The sequence below is a fragment of the Mauremys reevesii genome, linkage group 27 (genome assembly GCF_016161935.1).
Source record: "Mauremys reevesii isolate NIE-2019 linkage group 27, ASM1616193v1, whole genome shotgun sequence".
NCBI classification, from domain to species: Eukaryota; Metazoa; Chordata; order Testudines; family Geoemydidae; genus Mauremys; species Mauremys reevesii.
Window position 1 is genome coordinate 875,915 of NC_052649.1, and position 23,208 is coordinate 899,122.

Genomic DNA, 23,208 nt, shown 5'->3' on the forward strand with positions numbered 1-23,208 from the left:
ACTTGCAGGGTGATGCTCTTCTCCTCCCCAGGACGAGTGGTCTCTGCTACACCTTTTCCCCCCATTTCCCTCCCACAATGCTATGCAAGATTTGTCTGGATTTGCTTGTAACCCCATTCTGGCTCTGTTAGTTTTGGTTCATGGACCTCCTCAGATTCTCTGCCTGCACACCACGCCACCTCCAAACACTCATAGATCTCCTCACGCACAATCAGGGCAGACTCCAGCATCTCATTTGTGCCCTCTTCACTTCACAGCTTGGTTTTTGGATGGGGCTCAAGGGTAGACAGAACATGTTCCAATCTAGTGCAACACATCCTTACTCAAAGGAGAGCATCCACCAGGATCTGCTACTGAGTGAAATGGAAGCACTTCACCTCATGAGCTCACTGCCATCAGCAACCCCTGACTGTGATATCCATACCTGTGGTGCTAGACTATCTTCTTGAGTTCAAAACATCAGGCTTTACCCACATCTCTGTCCAGGTCCACTTGGCAGTGCTCATTGCCTTTCTTCCCCCAGTGGATGGCGTCTCACTGTTCACACACCCTATCACCATTAATTTCCTGAAGGACCTGCTCAATGCATTCCCGCCAGTCCTCAAGCCCACATCCTCATGGGACCTTATTCTAGTTCTCTCCAATCTCATGAAAACACCCTTTGAGCCACTGGCAACGTGCTCCCTCACCCATCTCTCCGTGAAAGTGATCTTCTTAGTAGACATTAACTCGACTGGACAGGTCAGTGAGCTGGCAGCCATGATGGTTGACCCCTCTTACGCCATCTTCCACAAAGATAACATTTCCTTGCGGCTACACCTGAAATTCCTCCCTAGGGAGGAAACCATCCATCTTCCTGTCTTCTGTCCCAAATCTTACACCTCCCACGCAGGCAGAGTCCTGCACTCCCTCTGCTTCCACTGTGCCCTAGTGTTCTGCTTCCCCAAAATCCGTGCCTTTTGTGCTTCACCAAGACTCTATAGCCAATGCCGACTGGTACAAGGGACAAGCCCTCTCCTTGCAACGCATGTCTAAATGGGTCTCTGGGTGCATTTCATGTGCACCAACATACCATCACCAGATGGATGAAAGCGCATTCTATGTGAGTGCACACAGCCACATTGACCTGCCTCACAGATGTCTCATTATAGAACATCTGTCACGCAGCAATGTGGCACTCCATACACACCTTTCCATCCTACTTTGCCATCACCCAGGTGGCGGCTGCAGACACAGTTGTAAGCCAGACTGTACTAGAGACTGCACTTCCACGCTGATCCCTGCTCGCTGCTCACCCATGTTTGGAATCCATATAGAGACTGTCACTCGAAGAAGAATAGGAGGTTACTTACCTGTAACTGGAGGTTCTTTGAGATGTGTGGTCCCTATTTGGATTCCAGTACCCCTTTTCCATCCCCTCTGCTGCGGACTCGATTACTCAGTGGTAGGTGAGACACTGGAGAGGTGTCGTACCACACAGCCTATTATACCCTCAGCTGCGAACATGAGGGGATGCATGATGCATGTGTCTCAATGGACACTGCTAAGAAAACCTTCTGTCACATGGTGTGCATACACACCGACATTTGGAATCCAAATAGGACCACATATCTTGAAGAACCTCCAGTTACAGGTAAGTAATCTCATCTCTGGCTTGTCAATAAGGGCACATCCATTAACTAAACAAAATGTTCTGAATACATATGTATAGAACCCAGTGATACCCTTCAACAAATATAACTGGATTTCCATTGTTATTTCCAGTCCTCTTAGCATTCACAGTCAAGCGCATAGAGTCTTGAGACTAGTGTCTGAATAGGGATTGACTGTCTTCTGGAGGCATCTTCGTTGGTAATTTGGATATTCTTAGTCTCTGTTGTATCTCTGGATTAGCCTTCCATGCAATATGTTTCTGCTTGCACTAATCAGTGCATACTTTTACTGCATATTGTATTCTCTCCACCAGCTAACCCCCCAGCAGTAAAACAGTGCTGATAGTCGAGATGAGGTGTAGCTTTTGTTTAGAAACTTTGGAAATAGTACTTTTATTAATATAGGTTTAAAGTTGAAAGTATACAGTAATAATAATACGTAGCTCTTATATAGCACTTTTCAGCAATTGATCTTGAAGCGCTTTACAAAGGAGATAAGTATCATTAACTTTACTGAACATGGAATCAGATTCCACTTCTGAAATAGAAATGAATAGCGACTCTACAGGTGTTAGTCGTGTCTCAACGAATGGAGAGCAAGTCACTCAACCTCTCTTACTATGCCAAACTTTACATAACTGTAAAGTGAATGCTTACTTTGATGTGCACCAAAATATGAAACGTGTATGTCTCTCTATATAAAATTAAAATATGCAATATGAATAGAGATACTTAACAGAGTTAGCCACTCTGAGTCTGTAGGTATATATTAATCAGTGTTAATAATACATCATATTGGACTGCATCTTTTCTCATTATAACCACGATTCCAGAAAGAACTTCTTGTTTGTGATGCTGTGGCTTTTATGATATGGAAAGTTATCCCCAGAACATGGGTACAATAAGTACCATACTTCAATTAAATTATCTTCCTCTCTCTCGCTGCTCATACATCCAATGTGTCTATATTTAAAACTATAATAAGGAGAAAACACTATCCATATTAACTGAGTATGAACTCTCTGTTTTTCTAAACTCATTTCAAATATGAGATCAAGCAGTACCTAGATCGATTATATTTTCTTAATTATTAGCGTCTTTGGGTTGAAAATATGCCTTGACTCTCTGACTGTCGGAGACCAATATATTAGCCATTACCAAATGTAATAGCATGTCTATGAAAACATTGCTATGATTTATAACTCCCCATTACTTTGCATAATAAACTTGCCACAGTTGGAAAGCTATTATTGGATTGCTTTTCATGTTAAAGCAATGATATTATAGTTGGGGTGTTGATATTCCTATTTTGCATTCTGAGCTTTCGCACTCCATTGAATTATTACTGTAAAGTTTGTTGCAGCTTTGTGTTCTAGTTGTGAGTCTAGTCATCCAGCTGTTATTCTAATATAAAGAACAGAACAAAAGTATAAATTAATGCATCTAAAACAAAATAAAAATACTTTCTAAAATTACATTTATAGATAAGAGTGATGGTGGATGGAAATAAGAAAGCCATTAAGGAAAAAAATATTTTCTGTTTAAATAGTGAAAGTAATGTTCACAAATGAATCAGGGTACTGGCGGTAATAAAGATTGAAGTTCTCTGTATATGAGATGACCCTTTATAAGGTGGATTCTGACACACACACACACACACACACACACACACACACACACACACACACACACACACACACACACACACACACACACACACACACACACACACACACACTCTCTCTCTCTCTCTCTCTCTCTCTCTCTCTCTCTCTCTCTCTCTCTAGTGCAGCAACCCCTGCATGGAGGGATTGAATTGTGTTAGATGATATTGCAGGGCAAACTTTTTGGCCCGAGGGCCACATCTGGGTATAGTAATTACAGCAGGCCATGGATGCTCACGAAATTGGGGTTGGGGTGTGGGAGAAGGTGAGGGCTCTGGCTGGGGGTGTGGGCTCTGGGGTCGGGCCAGATATGAGGAGTTCAGGGTACAGCAGGGGGCTCTGCGCTGGGACATGAGGGTGCGGGGGAGGGAGGGCTCTGGCTGGGGGTGTGGACTCTGGGGTGGGGCTGGGGATGAGGGGTTTGGAGTGTAGGAGGGTACCCTGGGCTGGGACCGAGGGGTTTGGACGGTGGGAGGGGGATCAGGGCCAGTGGGTTCCCGGCCCTGTGATATTATCTCCTTTTTTATTAAATCCCTTTTTTGAGTGATTTCAACAGCAATGTTCATCTGTTAGAAAATATTGTTATTTTGTAATGAGCATGTTTATTTAAGAGAAGTGTTGTTAAATTGTATGTAAATCTTGTTATTATGAAGAAATTTTAGTAATGCATTTGTGCTATTCTGGTCCCCTCTTTCCTTATCTCTGTTTTACTGGCCAGCTGAGGTACAATTTTACCCCTTTTTAGGGATAAATCTCCTGTAGACAAATACTAAATAGCTGCATTTAGAGCATGTCATTACTTAGCCTGATCTGAATCCACTGGGATGCTCAACCTCCATGGTGCTTGCAAGCCCCTGATAAGACAGAGACATACACACAGTCTGGAAAGGGAACTGAGCTGATCATTCACATGGCAACAGTGCCCTAAGGGCATGGGATTGATTCTGCTACAGTCCCGTGTTGTAATCAGCATGCTTTGATCAGATTTGGTAATTTGACTTTCCATGTGTGTGTTTCAGAATCCTGATGGCAGTTGTGAGCCTTTTGAGCCACGTTGTATTAGATATAGTGTGCGTGAAGCACTCCTTTCCTTTGGCAGGGATGACAGACTGGGTTGGAATCAAATCAGTTTCTAACTAGTGGCTGGTTTATTGTGGGTGTCCTGTGTTTTACAAACAGTCTTTATACAGTGTAGTGCATTGTATAGTTCAGACTTTTACAAATATTGACTCAAGCTATTATGCTGGAGTGCTCTTTGTTAACAGTTCCATAGAGCACTGGCATATCTAATGCAGTCTGTTCTTGCAGCAGATTTCCCAGCATGCATTGAGAAACCTGACCCACCCTTGTGCTTGCCTGCTGCTAATGATTGCTTTGTCAGATAAAAAGGAGATAAAGAACTTAAAAAAAAGAAATAGGCACCCTCTGTGCTTTAAGGAGAGTGGCAGTTAAATAAAGGAGTAGCAGTGTCGGGCTGATGTCACTTTATTGCTGTTTTTATTACCTGGTCTCTTTGCCTTTAACATAAACATGAATACCTGGGGATGAGGTGAGCTGGAGGCAGCATATTATTGCTGACATGAGATCAAATTGACTGCAGATGCAACTTGCTTGTATTCAAAGGCTGGTCTGGTAATTACTATGCAGGGGTTTGTTCACTGGATTATTTTTTTAGGGTTGCTGAAACCTCTTGTGGGTTTCCCTTTTCCTGGGGGCAGTCACTTGAAAAAATGCATTTGTCTTGTGCTTGTGGGGGATTTGTTGTGCCATGGTTTTTAAAGGGATAATTGTTAGAAGAAGAAAAACAAGGAACTAGAAACAGAAGGCACAGGTAGCATAGCCCCATTTGTAACCTGTGCTGAATGTTACTGTACATGATTGTTATGGTTTCTTATTCTCTGTGTAACGGGCAAAAGGAATGTAACAGTAATTGTCTGTTATAGACCACATTCACCCAGTTTAGTGAGATCCCTTTGTAACTCTTCACAGACAGCTTTGGTCTTAACTCTCTTGAGTAATTTTGTATTGTCTGCAAACTTTGCCACCTCACTGTTTACCCCATTTTTTCCAGATTATTTATGAATATGTTAAGCACAACTGGTTCCAATACATATCCTTGGGGGATCCTGCTATTTACCTCTCTCAACTGTGGAAACTTACCATTTATTCCTATCTGTTTTCTCCTGACTTTTAACCAGTTATTGATTCAGGAGAGGACCTTCCCTCTTATTCTATGACTGCTTAGTTTGCTGAAGAGTCTTTGGTGATGGACCTTGTCAAAGGCTTTTTGAAAGTCCAAGCACGTTGGATCACCTTTGTCCACAGGCTTGTTGAGATCCTCCAAGAATTCTGATAGATTGGTGAGCCATGATTTCCATTTAAAAAAGCCATGTTGACTCTTCCTCGATATATTCTGTTCATCTGTGTCTGTGTCTGTTCTTCACTATAGTTTCAACCAGTTTGTCTGGTACTAAAGTTAGGCTTACTGGCCTGTAATTGCCAGGATCACCGCTGGAGTCTTTTTTAAACATCTGTGTTACATTAGCTATCCTCCAGTCATCTGATGCAGAGGATGCTGTGAGGATGCTCTGCAGTTTCATGACCTGGTGGATCGCATGGTGTCTATATTGCACTTACCTTCAGTAGCCATGGAGGAAACCTTCCATCCAGTGTTCAGCATTGTTGGTGCTATCTCCAATAGTAGGTTACCATTACTAATTCTCAGTGGTCTGCTGGATCCTAAGACTGTTTGGCCCACGCCTGCCTCTTTCCAGCCTGTTTCCAAGAAGGCAAACAAAATACATCAGATACCCTTGGAGCAGTTTTCATATTTTCACACATGTTGTGTACATAGTCCACTATTGGTGACTATTGCCAGTAGCAGATTGAGGTCTGAACAAGTACATTCCAATCCTGCTGATAGAGAAGGGAAAGAATATTGATTCCCTTAGTATTAGGGTAGCAAATTATTAAGCAATTATGGCTCGCTATGAATTCTGCCTTTGGGAAAATACAATATTGTTTGTGCAGGATTTGTTGGATGATAACAGGAGATTAGTAAATGCAATCCTAATGAAAGGTCAAAATGTGGCAAAGCATGCTCTCAGAGCTTTGTTTGATGCCTCAGGCTCTTCTGCCAGAGGATTGGCTTCTTCAGTTACTCTGAGGAAACATACTTGGATTTGCTCTTTTTCTCTGGCTTTGGATACTAGAATTAAGATGAAGGATCTCCCCTTTGAAGGTGGTGGGCTTTCAGTGAAAAGATGACTGGGAAAGCTCAAGGAGACAAGCTCAATGGCCCCAATTTTTTTAGCTTGATTTCTTCTACTAGGAGATGATCTTCTACTCCTTTCCATTATGAGAGATTGTATTATCCACAGTCTTCCTCATTTTATTTCTCATCAAATCAAAGGTATGAGCTACAACACCAGCACCCTACATCTTTCCAGAGCCAACACAAGAAGAGATCTTTCAGATTGAGGCCTAAATCTAAACAATATGCTCCTTCCATGTCATCTTTGTTGAACAGCGGTCCTCAGATATGATGTGAGAGCAGATTAGCAAGGATCCTTCCCTTCCTCTATTTGGAGACATGTTAGCGCATTTTATCAGCAAACAGAAGCTTATTACGTTGACCTGTCCACAGCAACAAGAGTATTTACAAAGTGTCTCTCTGTGATAGCAGCTCATTTGAGAAAGCAGGGTATTTTAGTTCATAATTTTTGGATGATTGGCTGTTGAAGGATGCTGTTTGTGAAGATCTATTAAGTCACATCGTTTATATAACCACCTTTTTTTCCAGCCCTGGTGCTACTTCTGAATGTCAAAAAGTCTACTCTCTGTCCAACTCAAGAGAATTTTATATATAGGCTCTGTATGGACTCAGTATCAGGGAAAGCCTTTCTACCTGAGGGCAGATTTTTAAAAATAGTGCAATATATTTTAAACATTCAAATATGTCATTCATAAAGCTACTTTCTTTCTGGGTCTCATGGTAGTTATTACTTATGTGACTCCATTTGCGAGTCTGAAAAAGAGGCCAATGCAGCATTGGATTTCTCAAATCTGCAGGACAGCTCTGGACAGTATTCAAATGTTGACCTACCTCGAGACATTCTGAACTCATTGACATGGTGCTCAGTCATTGCAAATATCCTCAGAGGCATCCAGTTCAAGCCACCTTCACCATCAGTGATGATAACTTCAGATGCATTATCTACACTCACAAAACCACCTTGTGAACCCTTGGCTGAGTGTTCTTTGTGTTATTTATGTCTTATGGTGGCATTTGTTATTGCCATAACATCAACCAGAAGTGTGAGTGAATTACGGTAAATACCTTGATGGCTGATCCATCATTTATGGTTTTTCATAAAGATAACATGATCTCATTTTTTTGCCAAAAGTGGTTTCTGCATTTCTCATCGATCAGACAATTAATTTAACAGTAGTTTTTCCAAGACCGTTTACTATTAAGTGAGCCTCTGTTTTACATACTTTGGGTACAGGAAAAGCTCTTCTATATTATTGAAATAGAACTAAAAGTTATGTATTATTCATGTTTTATGCTAAAAATCGCCTGGGTCATATTGCATCATCCCAAACTATTTCTAGATGTATTCAACAATTTATTGTTCAATGTTACGTGTTAGTAGAAATTCCTGTACAATTGCTTTGCCATAGAGTTGTGGCAGGATCTTTTGCTTGCCTGAAGTAAGTCCCTGTTACTGATATTTGCAGGGCTGGAACCTGGAGTTCTGTACATATCATTTTGAACTGTTGTGCCACAAAGTGGGTATTTTAAAATATTGCAATAAATGCCCTGGGAGAGTTGTTAGGGTTATTGAGTGGGTTCAAGCATTGTTCGTTGTCTGGGCAATTAGACCTTTCTGGCTTCTTTTGTATTGTAGAGTAATTGCACAAAAGGAGGGTCCTGGCTTTTCCAGACCATAAGGGTGGAGAGGAGCCTTTGAATAGGGGTTTCTCAGGAGTATAACACAGGGGCTTATTATAGAGTGTTTCAAGCATTTGTGTATGTCTGAGTTCTGGAGAGAGACAAACACAGACCCTTTCTAAGATGGGGCAGCAGCCCTTGAGGTTTCTTCAAGAGGAAAAGTTGCCTGTGTGCAGTTAGTTGCCACCTCTGTTCAAGCAGATGGTACATTTCGTAAATAAACAAAACACACAAAGTTGATACCTCACATAAATCTCCTCCAGGCCTCAAAATTTCTTCCCCTGGGCAAAGGGCAACAATATATTTGTTTTAAAAGAAAAAGAATATGAAAACCATCTCAGTTCTACAGTTTGGGGGTGATGTTGAAAAGTGGATAATGATTGATTAAGGCAAAAGGCTTCAGACTTCCAACCGGCAGGTTATGTTTACTGCCTACTAAAGGAGATATAGTGAACTATACTATTACTGTTTCATTTTGTTTGATGGAAAATTATTGTTGCCTTAGTTAAAATGAAAAATGGAAACAGTTTGGGATTAATACGATCCCATTGTAATCGGATGCAGATTAGCTGTTTGGCTTCCTTCCTCCCGCTCTTGAAGTCTATCACGCTTCCTGTCCGAAGAGACACATCATTACATGTTGTCTTTTGACTGCTCTCATCACAGAGCGACTGCAGCAATTATGGGTCTATAGCAATGGCATATTAGTTTTATTAACCCTTTGAGAGCACTAGAGGATACAGTGTTAAATACAACAAACTGGGACTTAACTGATACTAGTGACTACCACTATACAGTACAAAATTATGTCCAAAGGAAAACAGGAACTTTTTCAAAAAGTACAGTCAGGGGCATATAAGAAGGTGAAGGAAGCATGTTAATGATCTCAAGACAATAAAATAGAACAAATGAAGTGAGTTCTCAGAATTGTAGCACTGCATAACTTTGGTAGGAGTCCATCTTAGATACAGTACATGATGTGTCAAAGTTTGAAACGTTGAGCCTCCTCATCTTTTCCTCTCTGTCATCCTCTGTTGTTTGCTTTAATAAGGCAAAGATGCATAGGATGTTTCTTTGTCTCGGTATACACTCAATAAATCCTATGTCAGTGGAGATTTCTGTTGGTTTGTGAAGGCACTACTTAAAGGGAAATTGGAGAGCCATAGAATTCTGAAACCAGTATTGGTAACTGGTTGCTTTATTGATCGTAATTTCATTGGGTACTTATCCGGTAGTTAAAGTATCTCTCTCTCCTAAATTCTAATTACATTGTTTTTATAAAGGGCATTAATAAATTGTATGTGGCCCTGCTCAAATGTGCAAAAAGGAAGGGTTGAGGTGAGCGTGGGATCATGGTACACCAGCTATCTCCCTTCCTTCTCTACTAAACTTCACACCAGAGTGCACACTGCATATGTGTGCTGCTTCTGCAGGACAGTCCTCCCTCATAACAGTGCGTGGCCTTTAAGAACAATTTAGCCCTTATATGTGGAATTAGATTAGATTTTAGATTAATTAGATTTTCAGTATCTTTTAAACTATGTTTTTCAGGCATACACTAGAGTACTTAGGGAATATGAAGCTCTTTACGCTTCTAAATTATTGTGAAAGGCATTTTAAAGATAATGTATGATGTTTTTCTATGCTAGCCAGTGAAAATATATGCTTAACACAGCTCGTTTGAGCTTACTTTGTTGTTTAAAAGTGTTTAATTCAAATATAATCAAACTGACTAGTATCACTATTATCTAAATGGTTGTGGAGAGGCAGTGTATAAAGAGGTACTATCTGATATTCCAAATAACTTTACTACTTAAAAACCAATTTCATGGCAACAAATATTTCACCTATTCCTTTTAATCTAGTTTTTTTTAATAATTCTTATAAGATTTTAAAGTGTTTTTTGAATGCTCTACGTGATAGAGTATAGATCATAAAAGTAAAAAAACGTTTGTACCTTTTAATGTTTTAATAATGCATGCTCTTTCTCACAGATATAGATTTTTCTCTGTTTTTTTCCATCTACTGTGATATTTCTTTAGAGCCCTTTATAAAAAATTCAGTTAACCAAGTCATCATCTTGAATTGTGTTTTCATACTTTGAATGAAAGCACTCATTTGAAACTTCCATGACTTAGAGGTTGTCAATCTGGGCTTGTAGCCAGGGGACTGTTGGTGATTTTCATTCTGTTTTCATGCACAATAATTTTCGAAAACCAAGGGAAGGAATTTTTCAATAAGAATTTTATACTATAACTAACAATGTAGGTATATCCACTCCGTCCTCAGTTGTATTAGTGCTGCTTTGTGCCTCTCCAATGGCACGAAGCAGCTCTAAACTTAGCGCAGTGAACCCCAGGAGGATAACCCCGTGTAGTGGGATTCTTGAACGTTGTAGAGCTGCTAGAATAGTGCCTATAACACCTTTTCCTTGACACCACACCCAGAAGGTGTGTGGGTTACACAGCCAGAATAGAAACATGACCAGGGAAAGTGATATGGCTGGAGTTCATCTGCACCCTGGTGTCAGAAGCAGCTGACATGAGTTACAAGAGCTGCCAAGCTGCTGTAACTTGCTTTGGGAAACTGGCCCTTGTGGACAACTGTCCTAGGATCATTGCTCTTCCTAGCCAAGAAGCAAAGCTTTGGGTTTTAGACATTCTCATGCTAATTTTATTGATATGCCCCAGTTGAAGGATAGGGTCTCTCTCAAACCAGAGCCAGCAGGATCATTCAAAAGAAAAGTATTTTTTGCATACAATCACTGAGCAGCTTATGACAAAGTTCAGTTGATTCATCTATAGCAATATTTTACATATTTTAATATAATACTATACTTTTATTTCAATCATAAATTTTACCTTTCTGTACGCTCAGAGCTATTGGCCCAGTCCTGAAGTTCTTACTGATGTAAACCTCCTATTTAAGAAGTTTTATCACTTTAAAACACTCCTTAAAGACATTAGAAGTTTTGCCTGTGTAAGGACTAATGGCTTTTGGATTGTACCATGTACTTGCTATATTTGTATATGTTGTTACAGTCTTTAACACTCTGTACAGCCAGACTAAAGTAACTCTCAGAGTATGATGCATTTAATTCCTAGTTCCTTGTTTCTGCTTTCAGCTTGTGTTTGCTACATGTACTGAAACATCTCTATTGATCTGCTCATCTATTGTTACTAATCTGGTCAGTTGATCAATGAAGAGTGGCATGTAATTAATTGTAAAATATTTACATGTTCCTTCCAGTATCTGTCTGGCAAGATTTACTTGTTACTGTTTACTGCTGCAGCCTTACTAAACAGTTTCAGGAGGAGATAACAAGAAACATTTTTATTTTTTTTGCTGATTTGTTTAAAGAATTATTTTCAAAGGGAAGCAATATTTAACACAGTATTCCAATTTACTGCTGACTGTGGACTTGTTTCACATACGTTAAAAATTTAGTATTTTTACAAAACTGTTCAAGACAAAGGAATTAACTGACTCATGGAAAAAGCACAAGTGTTATTCTGATTTTTATTAAGAAGTCTGAGATTGGCAGAAGAAAATTAAAGGCAGATCTTTTTTTTTTCTTTTCTTTTTGCCTATGCATCTGCAAGGACCTCATGCATTGTGGCTATAGTGGGCTATACAGAAATAAAAAAATACTGTACAGGATATAGGCAATTGTTTTTTCCTCCTCTTTAATTTTGTCACTCACACAGCAAGATTGAACTGGTTTTCGTCCGTTCCTAGAAGATAAGTGATGGTATTTGAGGAAAAGTTGCGTCTACCTGACCTATCTGCTATGTTGGTATACTTATGCTGTTTTGGTTCTCATGCAGATGGAGGGAGCGAGGAACCACCAGACCGAAGACAGGCAAGTGTAGACTCCCGCCAGGGCCGATCTGGGCAAGGTAATGCTTGTATCATTTTCCTTCAAGGGCTTACTTCTCTTATGTTAGCACTTTGTGCAGTTTTTCTATTTTGGTAAGATATCCAGCTCTTCTGGTTTATTGTAGCTTTTATTGTAATTTAGATATGCACCAATTTAATAACGATCAGAAAGGTACAAAGTGATCCATTTTAAGGGTTGAAATGAAGCTGGAATAATGTATGGTGCACAATATTCATGTGGGAGCCTTTCAAACAAATGCTGTAGTATCTATTAATTTATGTATATGGGCTTCACATCCTCAGTTCCTCAGGCTGTGAACTGGGGATCTTCTTGGGAGCTGGGGATGAAGGAGTTCTTCCTACTATTCCACAGAGCAGTGGCAGAGGCACTCCACAGGCATCTATCTTCTGCACCCACTTCTGGAGAGGGGTGCATGGGTGGTAGCATGGAGAGAGTGCAGCATCTAGTTTGGGCTCTGGAAATCCTCTCCTTCACTGCAATACAGCAGAAGGACACCATTTCCTTTGGGCAAGTTTCTCCATCCTCCAACACTGAGGTGGGAGGTCCATGTTGTATTTATGGAGAGCAGTAATACAGTAGGAGTAGAAAAATAATTTGGATCTGTTAAATACTGTTGTAGGTCATTCTCTGGGGCTGTGAAAGTCCTGGTGTTTGGAGCCTTAAATGCAGCTCACCAGCCTACTAAGAAGGCATTCCACAGTTACATGCCTCTCCTAGGTGGTATGTTTTGCTCATTCACGTTGTGGTTTTCTGCACCAGATTCCAGGAGCAATTCTGTTTCACTTTTCTTTTCCTTCCCCAAATCTGTTGTTGCTGTAGAGTCCAAATAGTTTATTGAAGTGACATTGACTTCAAAACAATAGTCCTGTTCTTTTCTGTGTTCCAATGTTGCCAGTGATTGAAGCCTGCAGACAAATTTAGGGGTATGGGTATTTGGAACTAAAACTATTGAACCGTGTGGAATGGCAACTGTCAGGGGCGGCTCTAGTGATTTCGCCGCCCGAAGCACGGCGGCATGCCGCGGGGGGCGCTCTGCCAGTCGCCGGTCCCGTGGCTCCGGTGGACCTCCCGCAGACGTGTCTGCGGAGGGTCCGCTGGTCCCGCGGCTCCGGTGGACCTCCTACAGGCACGCCTGCGGATGCTCCACCGAAGCCGCGGGACCAGCGGACCCTCCGCAGACACGCCTGCGGGAGGTCCGCCGGAGCCGCCCTCCTGGCGACCGGCAGAGTGCCCCCTGCGGCATGCCGCCCCAAACACGCGCTTGGTGTGCTGGGGTCTGGAGCCGGCCCTGGCAACTGTTGATAGAGGTTTGTTGTCTGTACTAGTTTTTTTTAATCTGGAATTTTATATCTTTAATCATAAGAATTGAGGCTAGATTAGAAAGAAACAATGAATTCTAATAACTGTACACACTCCCAGAGCCACATTGCATTAAGAACCAGGTTGCTTTCCTGGAATTTTGTTAGGGAATAAAAAATTAATAACAGTAAATTATAACCTGTTCTTTTCAATCCTCCCTCTATTTAATATACAAAAGATATTATTGGTAATTTTAATTGTAAAGGGAGTATCTAGCCCATTTTCTCTGATTGTGCTCTCTGACGTGGTTTAATTTGTTTAGATTTAAAATATGTACATACATACATATACATGGGTTTAACTAAAGTGCTGATTTCAGAATGTTCTGATTGTGTTTGATGGACATAACAATCAGGTACTTTGATGGTCTGAGGTACTATATTCTTCCAAAGCACATTGCTGAATACTTGCTAGACATACCTGTGGTTCACTGGTAAAGATCTTTTCATGCTATAGGAAAAATGCAGGTATGTTGTTTGCTAGTATGTACTTGATCGAGAACATTATGTACACACACAAAATCATATTAAAAGATCATTATTAAGGTTGCAAAGTCAAGCACTGAAACATTGGGAAATGCCAGGACTAAGGTGTTTGAATTTACATGAGCAAAACAATGTATTTTTTACTAGCCTCATTCTTGGAAACAAATGAATTGTTTGGGCTGAAATTTTCCACTAAACTTCAGCCTGAGGCAGACCCTTAGCATAGAAGATTTCAGCCCAGATGGTTAAAGTTTGGCAAAGTTAGAAGCAATTGAAAACAAGATTATATAATGACACAATTTTAATAGTAGGCAATGTTGCCAGCCCTGTCTAATAAAATGATGAGGGGGAAAAAAAAGGTGACCTGTATAAAGGTAAATTACAACATATATAAAAAATATATATATTTAGAAATGGTTTAGTAATTGAAATGGTCAAGTTTAACAAGATAAAATTTAGGCTTTATCTCTTTCCCTCCCTCCAACACATGGACAGATACATTATTCATAAACTTTCATATAGGGGTTCTGGAGAAGGCCAGTTTGTCCAAATAGCATCTTGTTAACCTGGTGATTAAAGTGACCGACCTACTTCTTATTTGGTACCATTTATACATAGTTTAATACATTAATTTTTTAAATTATTGTTAGTCATTTCCTGTCAAACTGTATTAATCATTTATCTATATAAATGTATGTGGTCTTTCACAAACCTATATTGAGACATTAGATATCATCTATTTGTTATTTATAAAACAATTGTATTGATGGTAAACTGTGTTTTGAATGCTCATTGTTTGCTGCACACAGGTATGGCGTGTGTGTGAAAATGTGAGCCTTTATTCCCTGGACTCTACACAATGATTGTTGTGTAATTCTAACCATCAGAGGAAGCACATCAAGTCCCCTGGATGGATCAAAAATGAGATGAAAATTTTAAAATATCCAGTTATTTAAGGGCTTATTCCCTGTTTCTCCTCCATTCACCTGAAACCACTCAAAGGTTGTGGTTGGAGGAGACAAACCTCTTTTATAAACTGGAATCCCTTCCTTCCTCACTTCACTTTCATGCTTCCATTGTTCCTCCCCTCACTTTCACCCCCCACCCTATGGGACGTAGCCTCTTTATTCCCCTTCCTCTCATGAACTTCCCATCTATTGTACCTTCTGCTGCCTCTATAAGAGGCTCCCTCATTCCAAATCCAGATAGTATCTCTTCATTCCACCTTTCAATACTTTCAGCCTGCTGAGGCCCATAGTGCAATTCAGTGTGTGACAAAGTCCCACACAAATGATTTATGTTGTAAACTTAAGATGCCATTAGTGTAAATGGCTCTTACTTATCTACCCGCAGTTTCATGTTCTGAAGTAATTTTCAAACCACACATATGAAGGGGACACCAAATTTGTGTGGAAATGGAGATAGCTTTGAGCCTAAAAGAAGTGATGTCCTTTGAAATGAGGAACAATTGAGAGGTATAGTATTGCCAACCTCAGGAGATCAAAAATCATGAATCAGATCCCCAATAAAAGTGAAATTTGGCTCCAAAATAATGAGATTTATTTTTTAAGAAATATTACATTGTGTTTTTGGTCTGTCTTTCGATTTTTGAATTCCTCTACCCGTTCCCAATGTGTGTGGGTGACAATGAATGTTGCCCACTCTCGAATATATTGAAAAGGTGGATTTAAAACCCGGGCAGGAGCTGAGACACCCAACACCCAAAGCAGTCCTGTCATTCTAGTTTGTTATGACTCGCTGGTCTTGAGCCCAGGTCCACAGAGTTCATGGGAATGGCCATGCTCCAACCCTCCAGCTGATCTGGGACCCATGAAGTCAAGCCACAGTGTGAGGCTCTGCCCCGAGGTCCTGTTGGTGCTGTCCTAGGGTAGTTGATTGACTGGCTGGCCCTACTTAAGCCAGCAGTAGGAACAGGAAGCTGTGTGAACAACTGGGCCCCATGGGCCCTGCTGTGGAATGTGTGCCTCGTGTTATTGCTCATGCTTCTGCAGTTTGATTTCCTGGCATCTGACTTGTAGTTCTGATCTCCGGTTTGTCTCCTGCCTCTGACCCAGCTTGATTCTAGTTCCTGACGTGTTTCTGATCCCCAGTTTGCCTCTTGCTTCTGGTATCCTGACCTAGCTGACTCTGGACTCTTGTCTCAGGACTGTGGACTCTGGCTTTTATTACTAGGTCTGGCCACCCATGACCTGACCATGGCACAGTTCCCACATCAATGTTGACACCACATTCTGCCTCTCCCACAGCCCTCACATCTGTTCTGTCTACACACCAGTGCTGCAGCCCACCCCCATATCAGTGCCAGTTCCAATCTTTATCCCCCATATCAGTGCTTCCCTCAGCCTCTCATCTGCCCAGCCATCCTAATCTCTCCATCAGTTCTGCTCCTCCAACCTCACCTCTAGTCCTCCTGTTACTTCTGGGGTTCTTCACTCCACCTCATCCTTGGCTCGGGGGGCTGCAGTGGTGCCCTTATCCTCCTTCCCTATTCCCAAACTGGTGGTTGCATAGTGGGGAAGAGCGAGGAGCAGATTCCATTGCTCATTGGAGTGGAGGAAAGAGCAGAGGCCTACTGAGCTGATGGGCACTTTGTTTCCTCCTTCGCCCTCCCCTCCTGTGAAAACAGTGAGCAGTGGTGGAGAGAATCTACCTGCATCCTGCAGGGTTGAACTTCATGACGGGGCTGGAGCTTTCATGTCACCGCAAGACAAGTTCCAGCCCTGTCTGAAACCTCATCACTAATGAAAAAATTATGAGAGTTGGCAATACTGGAGGCATGCTACTGCTCCACATCCGTTGTCTTATTCCATGCCACCCATTTATACCCTCCAAGACTCATGCCCCTCCTCTCTTCCCCTAGGTTCCTATCCCCATGTAACCCACCTTCTGACTCAGCCTAGCAGTAGCTGAAAAACACAGCATGGAGCCAGCACCAGTTCAGTTTCTGTTTGTAAACATTCAAAAATTGGGATTTTTTTCTCTGTATACACTTGAAATGAGCTCTGTATGAGTATGTCCCTTGGAATAGTCGCAATTAACAGGAAAGGGAAAGAAAACAAAGGAAAAAAGTAACAAAATACCACTTTACCCTAACTTTTAGCTTGCATGAGCACAACCTAAGATATGGCTGCAGGCCAAATGTGTGGGCTAGTACAGACAGGAGAAGCGTCATCATGTTGGCATTGAGTTCTGAAGATGAAAATAGATTGGTTCAGAGCTGTCCAGGAGAGGAGACAGTATGACTTCTTCATGGGGAAAAATGAAGGGTGTTTAAGCTTCATGTGATTATTATTAACTGTAACCTATGTTTATTCCATATGCTAACATACTATACATATTATACCACAAGGGCTTAGAGATTTTGTTATGTATAGCATTTAAATGAGACCATCAGACTCTTGCAACAAAAATTAAAATTCAATTTGGAATATCACAAAAAATGTATCTACTAAGTCTATGACATTTTATCATATTGAAATAATTCAGAAGACAATTTAATAGTTAGTATATGCACTGTACAGGAAATGTCTTGGGTAAGTATATGTTGTAGCAATGCTGCTAAAGTTGTGCGTCAATCACTGTAAATCCTTTGTTTCAGTGATTTATAAATCAGTAGAAAGATATTCTGTTTGACAGAAACAAATTTCAGAATAATGTGTTCAAATCCTTTTGAATTTTGCAATTGTGAAAAAATAATTTTATTTTCTCCCTTTTTTCCACCCCAAAGATATTCCTTTGCTTTTACTGAATTCAGAATCACTTTTTTGTTAAAATTAAGATCTGGTAGGTAATCCATAAATAAAACATTTTTAATTTAAGTTTTATTAATGATTAAAAAAGAAAAAGAGAGTGGTCCAGTGTTTTGAGCAAGAGATGGAAATTCAGTGATTCTGGATTCTCTTTCCAGCTCTGCCAATTACTTGCTCTGTGTGACTTTAAGCAAGTCAATTAATTTTTTGTGCCCCAACTTCTGTGTCTGTAAAATGAAGATAACATCCACCTGACAAGGATTTTATGAGGGTTAGTACATTAAAGTTTGCAAAGCATTTTGAGAATTTAGATGGCAGGTGCTATCAATTTGTATAGCTATTTGTTCACGTTATTGCTTTATTTATTGTTCATTTTGTATAGAAATACATTGGACTCAGTTTCCCTCAGCTTTAGATAAGTGCCAGATATTATGGCCCCAGATTCTGTTGCAGACCTATACTATAATGGAGCAAATGCAAAGCATGCACGCCTTATACATCTCTTCCAAAAAAGCCAGTGTGGCTCTTCCTAAAGCTGTCTCAGAATGCTGGAGTTTGAACCTGTGTTTTCAGGGAATTTTAAACCTGTGCATAGCACCCCTCCAGGGGCATTATCTTCCAAACTGCTGAGCACTCTGACCTCAATCCAGCAAAGCATTTAGGCATGTTCTTAACATCTAACGGTATGAAGTGAAAAGAGCAGACCAAAGCGTCCAGCTCAAAGTATTTTTAGCAATCATGGAAAAATCGTTATCCATTATGAATTAATTGGAAATTTGCATATCAAAGAAACTGCAGTAGAATGACTTTGAGGTAATTAAAGTCTTAAAAGCAAAAAAAAAATCAGTTAAGGATTAAATCTTCAATACATGGGCAAAGTAAAATAACATCTATCGTCAGATGGATGTTGAGTCCTACATGGAGGCATCCAGTACTGCATTTGAGCATGCATGTGCAATAATAGTTAATTTTTGTTTTGTTTTTCATTGTAGAAGAATACAGCTATGTTATGAAGTATTCCTTGACTTTGAGATTGGTTATGGGTCCTTATATTTTAGCTGTAAAATGTATAACTTTTTATCAGTTTTCTGATAAGGAGTTGTCTGAGATCTTCAGAATTATTTAAATCTGTTTTCTGCTATGTGAATGAATAATGTATTCCCTTGACTATTTTACACTGTTGATATAGCCTTTTTGGACAGCTACAATAAACTCAGGCTGTTGTCTCTTCTGAATTATAATGTATTGAAGGCATTTATCTTTTCTGCCTTATCCACGTGTGACAATTCAGCTCTGTTATCCACCTCTGTGAATTAGTTTTTATAAACCTATATTTATTCACACAAACTACTGAAAGTCACACAAAGCTATCCAAAATCAAATAATTGCTTTCAGAGAGGAAAATTATAACACAGGAACAAAGGTGAGCAGAACCCATGGCTAAAATCTATCTGATCTTTTGCAAAAACAAAGAAATGATATAATCTGGGAGAAATTTAGATGCACTCTCATAATTCTCTGCTCAGTATAGTATAGTTTGTGCATCAGATATCAAGTAATGTATATTTGCATTAAAATATAAAGGATAACTGTTGTAAATTTGGAGGCAAGTTATCACAGAACTCCACAGTACTCCAGTGTATTAGCGAGATGCCTCTGGACACAGAAGGTCCTTAAGTAATTCTTTTCAAATATTAGAACTGATTTGTTGCAAGTGATGTGTGAACATTTGGATCAGTTTTTATTTTTAAGAAATCAGTTAATCCATTCCTGGTCACAAAACTGACCTCAAGAAACTAGTTAAAAATGTGAAGATAATGATCCAAATTATGCCCTAAATTACACCTTTTCAACCCCACTCTTTTGTAGAAGAACAGCAACTCAATGAATGGTACTTTTGTTTAATTTTGCACCCAGGCATGTTGAGCTTCCTTTCCAAGCCAGTAATTTAAGAAACTGAACATATGAAGCCCCAAAGTACCATTCTGGTCCTCTGAGCACATGCTTCCAAACAATTGGCTTAGGAACAGTTCTCAGATGTCGTCATTACTTGGGAGAGAGAGAATGTGGCATTTAATATGTGGCAGTTTATCGCTATAAAATTAAAGATTGATGCAGATCATTCCTTTTGCAACTTTTGTGTAGCTGAGGCTAGTGCAGATTTTGACACATTTCTTTTTGTGGCCCCAAATGCTAATAATTAAGAGGAATAGCACAGAACTCGTAGCCCAAGACGAACAAGGTGGCTTCAAGTCACCTTCATGCCTTCCCAATTCTGGGCTGCTCTGGGGGCCAGAGTAGCCAGTGGTGGAATTTTAACCACCCCGCTCGAAATCACAGCAGGCTGGCTATGGGTGGCTGTGCTTCTCAGAATCTCTGCAGTGTTCTGGGCTGGTGCTCTGCTCCTCCTGCCCCAAGCACACTCCCTGTTCTAGGGTTTGTGAGGGAATCCTGCAGTAATCTTCCACTGTTCCAATACTAGGGGAAATTCTCCCCCAGCTGGATTCAGGGCTTCTCAAGACCCTTTGTGCCTCTCTGGCACTTGTAACAGGCATAAGGGGGCAAGAAAGGGGTGAGAATCTCATGGATCATTTCTAATTTTCCCTCTTCTATTTAAGTAAGAGCTTGACCATCAGTTCGCAAAACTAAGGGAGTCTTAATGGATAAATCATAGTTTTCCGTATTACTTATTCAGTGTCCACATTTTTTTTGCTTCTCTGCATACAGTATGGCAAATATACATATCTATAATATAATTCAAATGCCTCTGTACAATTGTTAGCAGTTTGTCCCAATTTATTGAATATTCAGAATATTTGCTTAAAAATTTTGGTAAAGTTAGTAACTGGAGAAGGAGCATCAAATAACCTGGATCACAAGCAAAGATCTGCTTATTCCATATGTTGCAGGGAGAAATTAATTCTGCCTCCAAATGCTCTCTACAGAAATGAGTGGCAGTGAGATACAGAATAAACTTTGAACTTGAAAAAAGAACAAGGACAAATAAAATGAACCATTTGACTGCACTGTTCCTTGAGGAGCTTCAATTAGGCCTGATCTACACTGGGGGGGTGAGGGGGATTGATCTAAGTTACGCAACTTCAGCTACGTGAATAACCTTAGACCTACTTCACTGTGGTGAGTCGACTGCTGCCGCTCCCCTGTCGACTCCACCTGTGCTTCTTGCGGCAGTGGAGTACAGGAGTCGATGGGAGAGCGCTTGGGAATCGATTTATCACGTCTAGACTAGACATGATAAACTGACCCCCGCTGGATCGCTCGCTGCCGGCAGATCCGGCGGGTAGTGTAGACATACACTTAGATTCTAAAATTATCACCTGAATTCAAACAAGGCAACAATTCAATTCGGTAAAGGTATTTTACTTAGTCCAAAGGCTCTTTAGTGCCTAGTGATAAGACTGCAGAAAATTTAGAGTGCTCTCTCTAAATAAAGTGTTTAAGGTGGGGAAGGGATAGCTCAGTGGTTTGAGCATTGGCCTGCTAAACCCAGGGTTGTGAGTTCAATCCTTGAGGGGGCCATTTGGGGATTGGTCCTGCTTTGAGCAGGGGGTTGGACTAGATGACCTCCTGAAATCCCTTCCAACCCTGATATTCTATATTCTATCTATTCTAATCAGAGAAACATGAGCCAAATTATCAGATGGTGTAAATTAGCATAGCTCCACTCTGCTGATTTACACCAGTTGAGACTCTGACCCAGTATCTGCTCTGAGTAAATGTAGTCTGTCCATTAGCAGGTAACCTTGTAAGAATGACTTCTCATCTGTAAGCCAGCAATTTAGCTCAGATTTGCTGTTCTACAAGAATGTTAATCAAAGAAATAATAAGGTAACAGACTCCATCTTTCACAGCTCCTCTGTCATTCTAATAAATGAGAGTGGAGAAGTGAAAAGAGCAATGGATAACATCACTGGACAAATAGAAATCTAAGGGATCTGTTTCTTTGTGGTCCTATAGAATTGCATGAAATACACATTAAGGTCTGCAAAAAGAACAGGAGTACTTGTGACACCTTAGAGACTAACAAATTTTTATTTATGCTCAAATAAATTTGTTAGTCTCTAAGGTGCCACAAGTACTCCTGTTCTTTTTGCGGATACAGACTAACACGGCTGCTACTCTGAAACCTGACATTAAGGTCTGTTAATTCTGTACATTTTAGACCCTAAAGATTTCTGACTAGTCTGAGATTCTAGAAGTTTAGATGTGTGTACCAGACAGGAATCTTTTCGGTGGGGAGGGGTGGGGTGGGGTGGGAGGAAATCTATTTAGGATTATAAATCATAAGAAACAATGCATTTGAAAACCTTTATGAACAGACTCATTACACTTTTTTTTAAAATAGATCTATTTTATATCATTTAATATAAGAATTTCTGTATATCTATCGACAAATATCCTTCTATAAACAAAACAAAACTATGAACTATGTCAAACAAAATTTTTATTTTTATTTTAGGAATATTTGTATTTAGGAATGTAAATATCTTTTATACATTTATAAATACATTATTTTATTTAAAAGACATATAAATATTTAAGTATTTAAAGCAGCAATGAAATTGAAAAATATAATACAATATTCATTTATAGCTACCATGACAGAGTACAAAAACTGATACAAGTGAGTACAAACCTGTGAATCATCATTTATTAGTGTATTTTTGAAAGATTATCAAGAGCACTTGGAGTTTTAGGTGGTGCTCTTTTATTGCAGAGTAGTAAAAATTCAAATTAATAAATAAATCATATTACAAAGTGAAGAAGCAGGTAAAATAAAGACGGTAAATATTGATGCACTGTGTAATCCAGGCAGAGAGAAGATCTGAGTCTATATCTTCTATCTCCCAGTCTAAAGTCATTCTCACACTCTTTCTTGCTCTTTTCCCCAATTAATATTTAAGTATTTATAGAAAGTTGAACAGCTTGAATAAGAAAGATTGACTACAGAATAACCTATAGCCCAGTGGTAAGGGTAATTACCTGGTAGAAGGGAGACCAGAATTCAAATCTCTGCTCCAGTGAGTATTTAAATATTTCTGCAATGTGGAACAGCTTCAAAAGGAGACATTGAGAGTAACCAACCCCTGAGTAGCCTGTAAACCTGGTGATTAGGATGCTCACCTGACAGGAGATAGATCTGAGTTCAAGTCCTTGCTCCAGAGTGGGGACTCAAACCTGGACCTCCCATTTCCAAGGCAAGTGGCCTACTAACCACTGGGCTAAAGGTTATAAGAGGGACATGTGCGTGCGCACACAGTTTTTTGAAGCTGAGTGGACTTTTCCAATTTGCTGACAAATTCCAACAATTTTCAGAACCAAAATGAATATTTGTTCAGATTTTTTGGTTTGTTGGCTGAAAAAAATCAATTATTCGCCCAGGGTAGTAATTACATTAAAAC

At 40.0% G+C, this 23,208-nt stretch overlaps 1 protein-coding gene across 22 annotated transcripts in view; it reads left to right on the forward strand.

The window, feature by feature from the left end:
* Positions 1–23,208, forward strand: part of TANC2 (tetratricopeptide repeat, ankyrin repeat and coiled-coil containing 2) — a 631,662-nt gene that overhangs the window by 322,490 nt on the left and 285,964 nt on the right. For all 22 annotated transcript variants that reach the window (XM_039516554.1, XM_039516557.1, XM_039516556.1 and 19 more), the window contains one exon: positions 12,098–12,169. In XM_039516554.1, the coding sequence (XP_039372488.1) occupies positions 12,098–12,169 (72 nt within the window). The remainder of the gene's footprint in view (positions 1–12,097; positions 12,170–23,208) is intronic.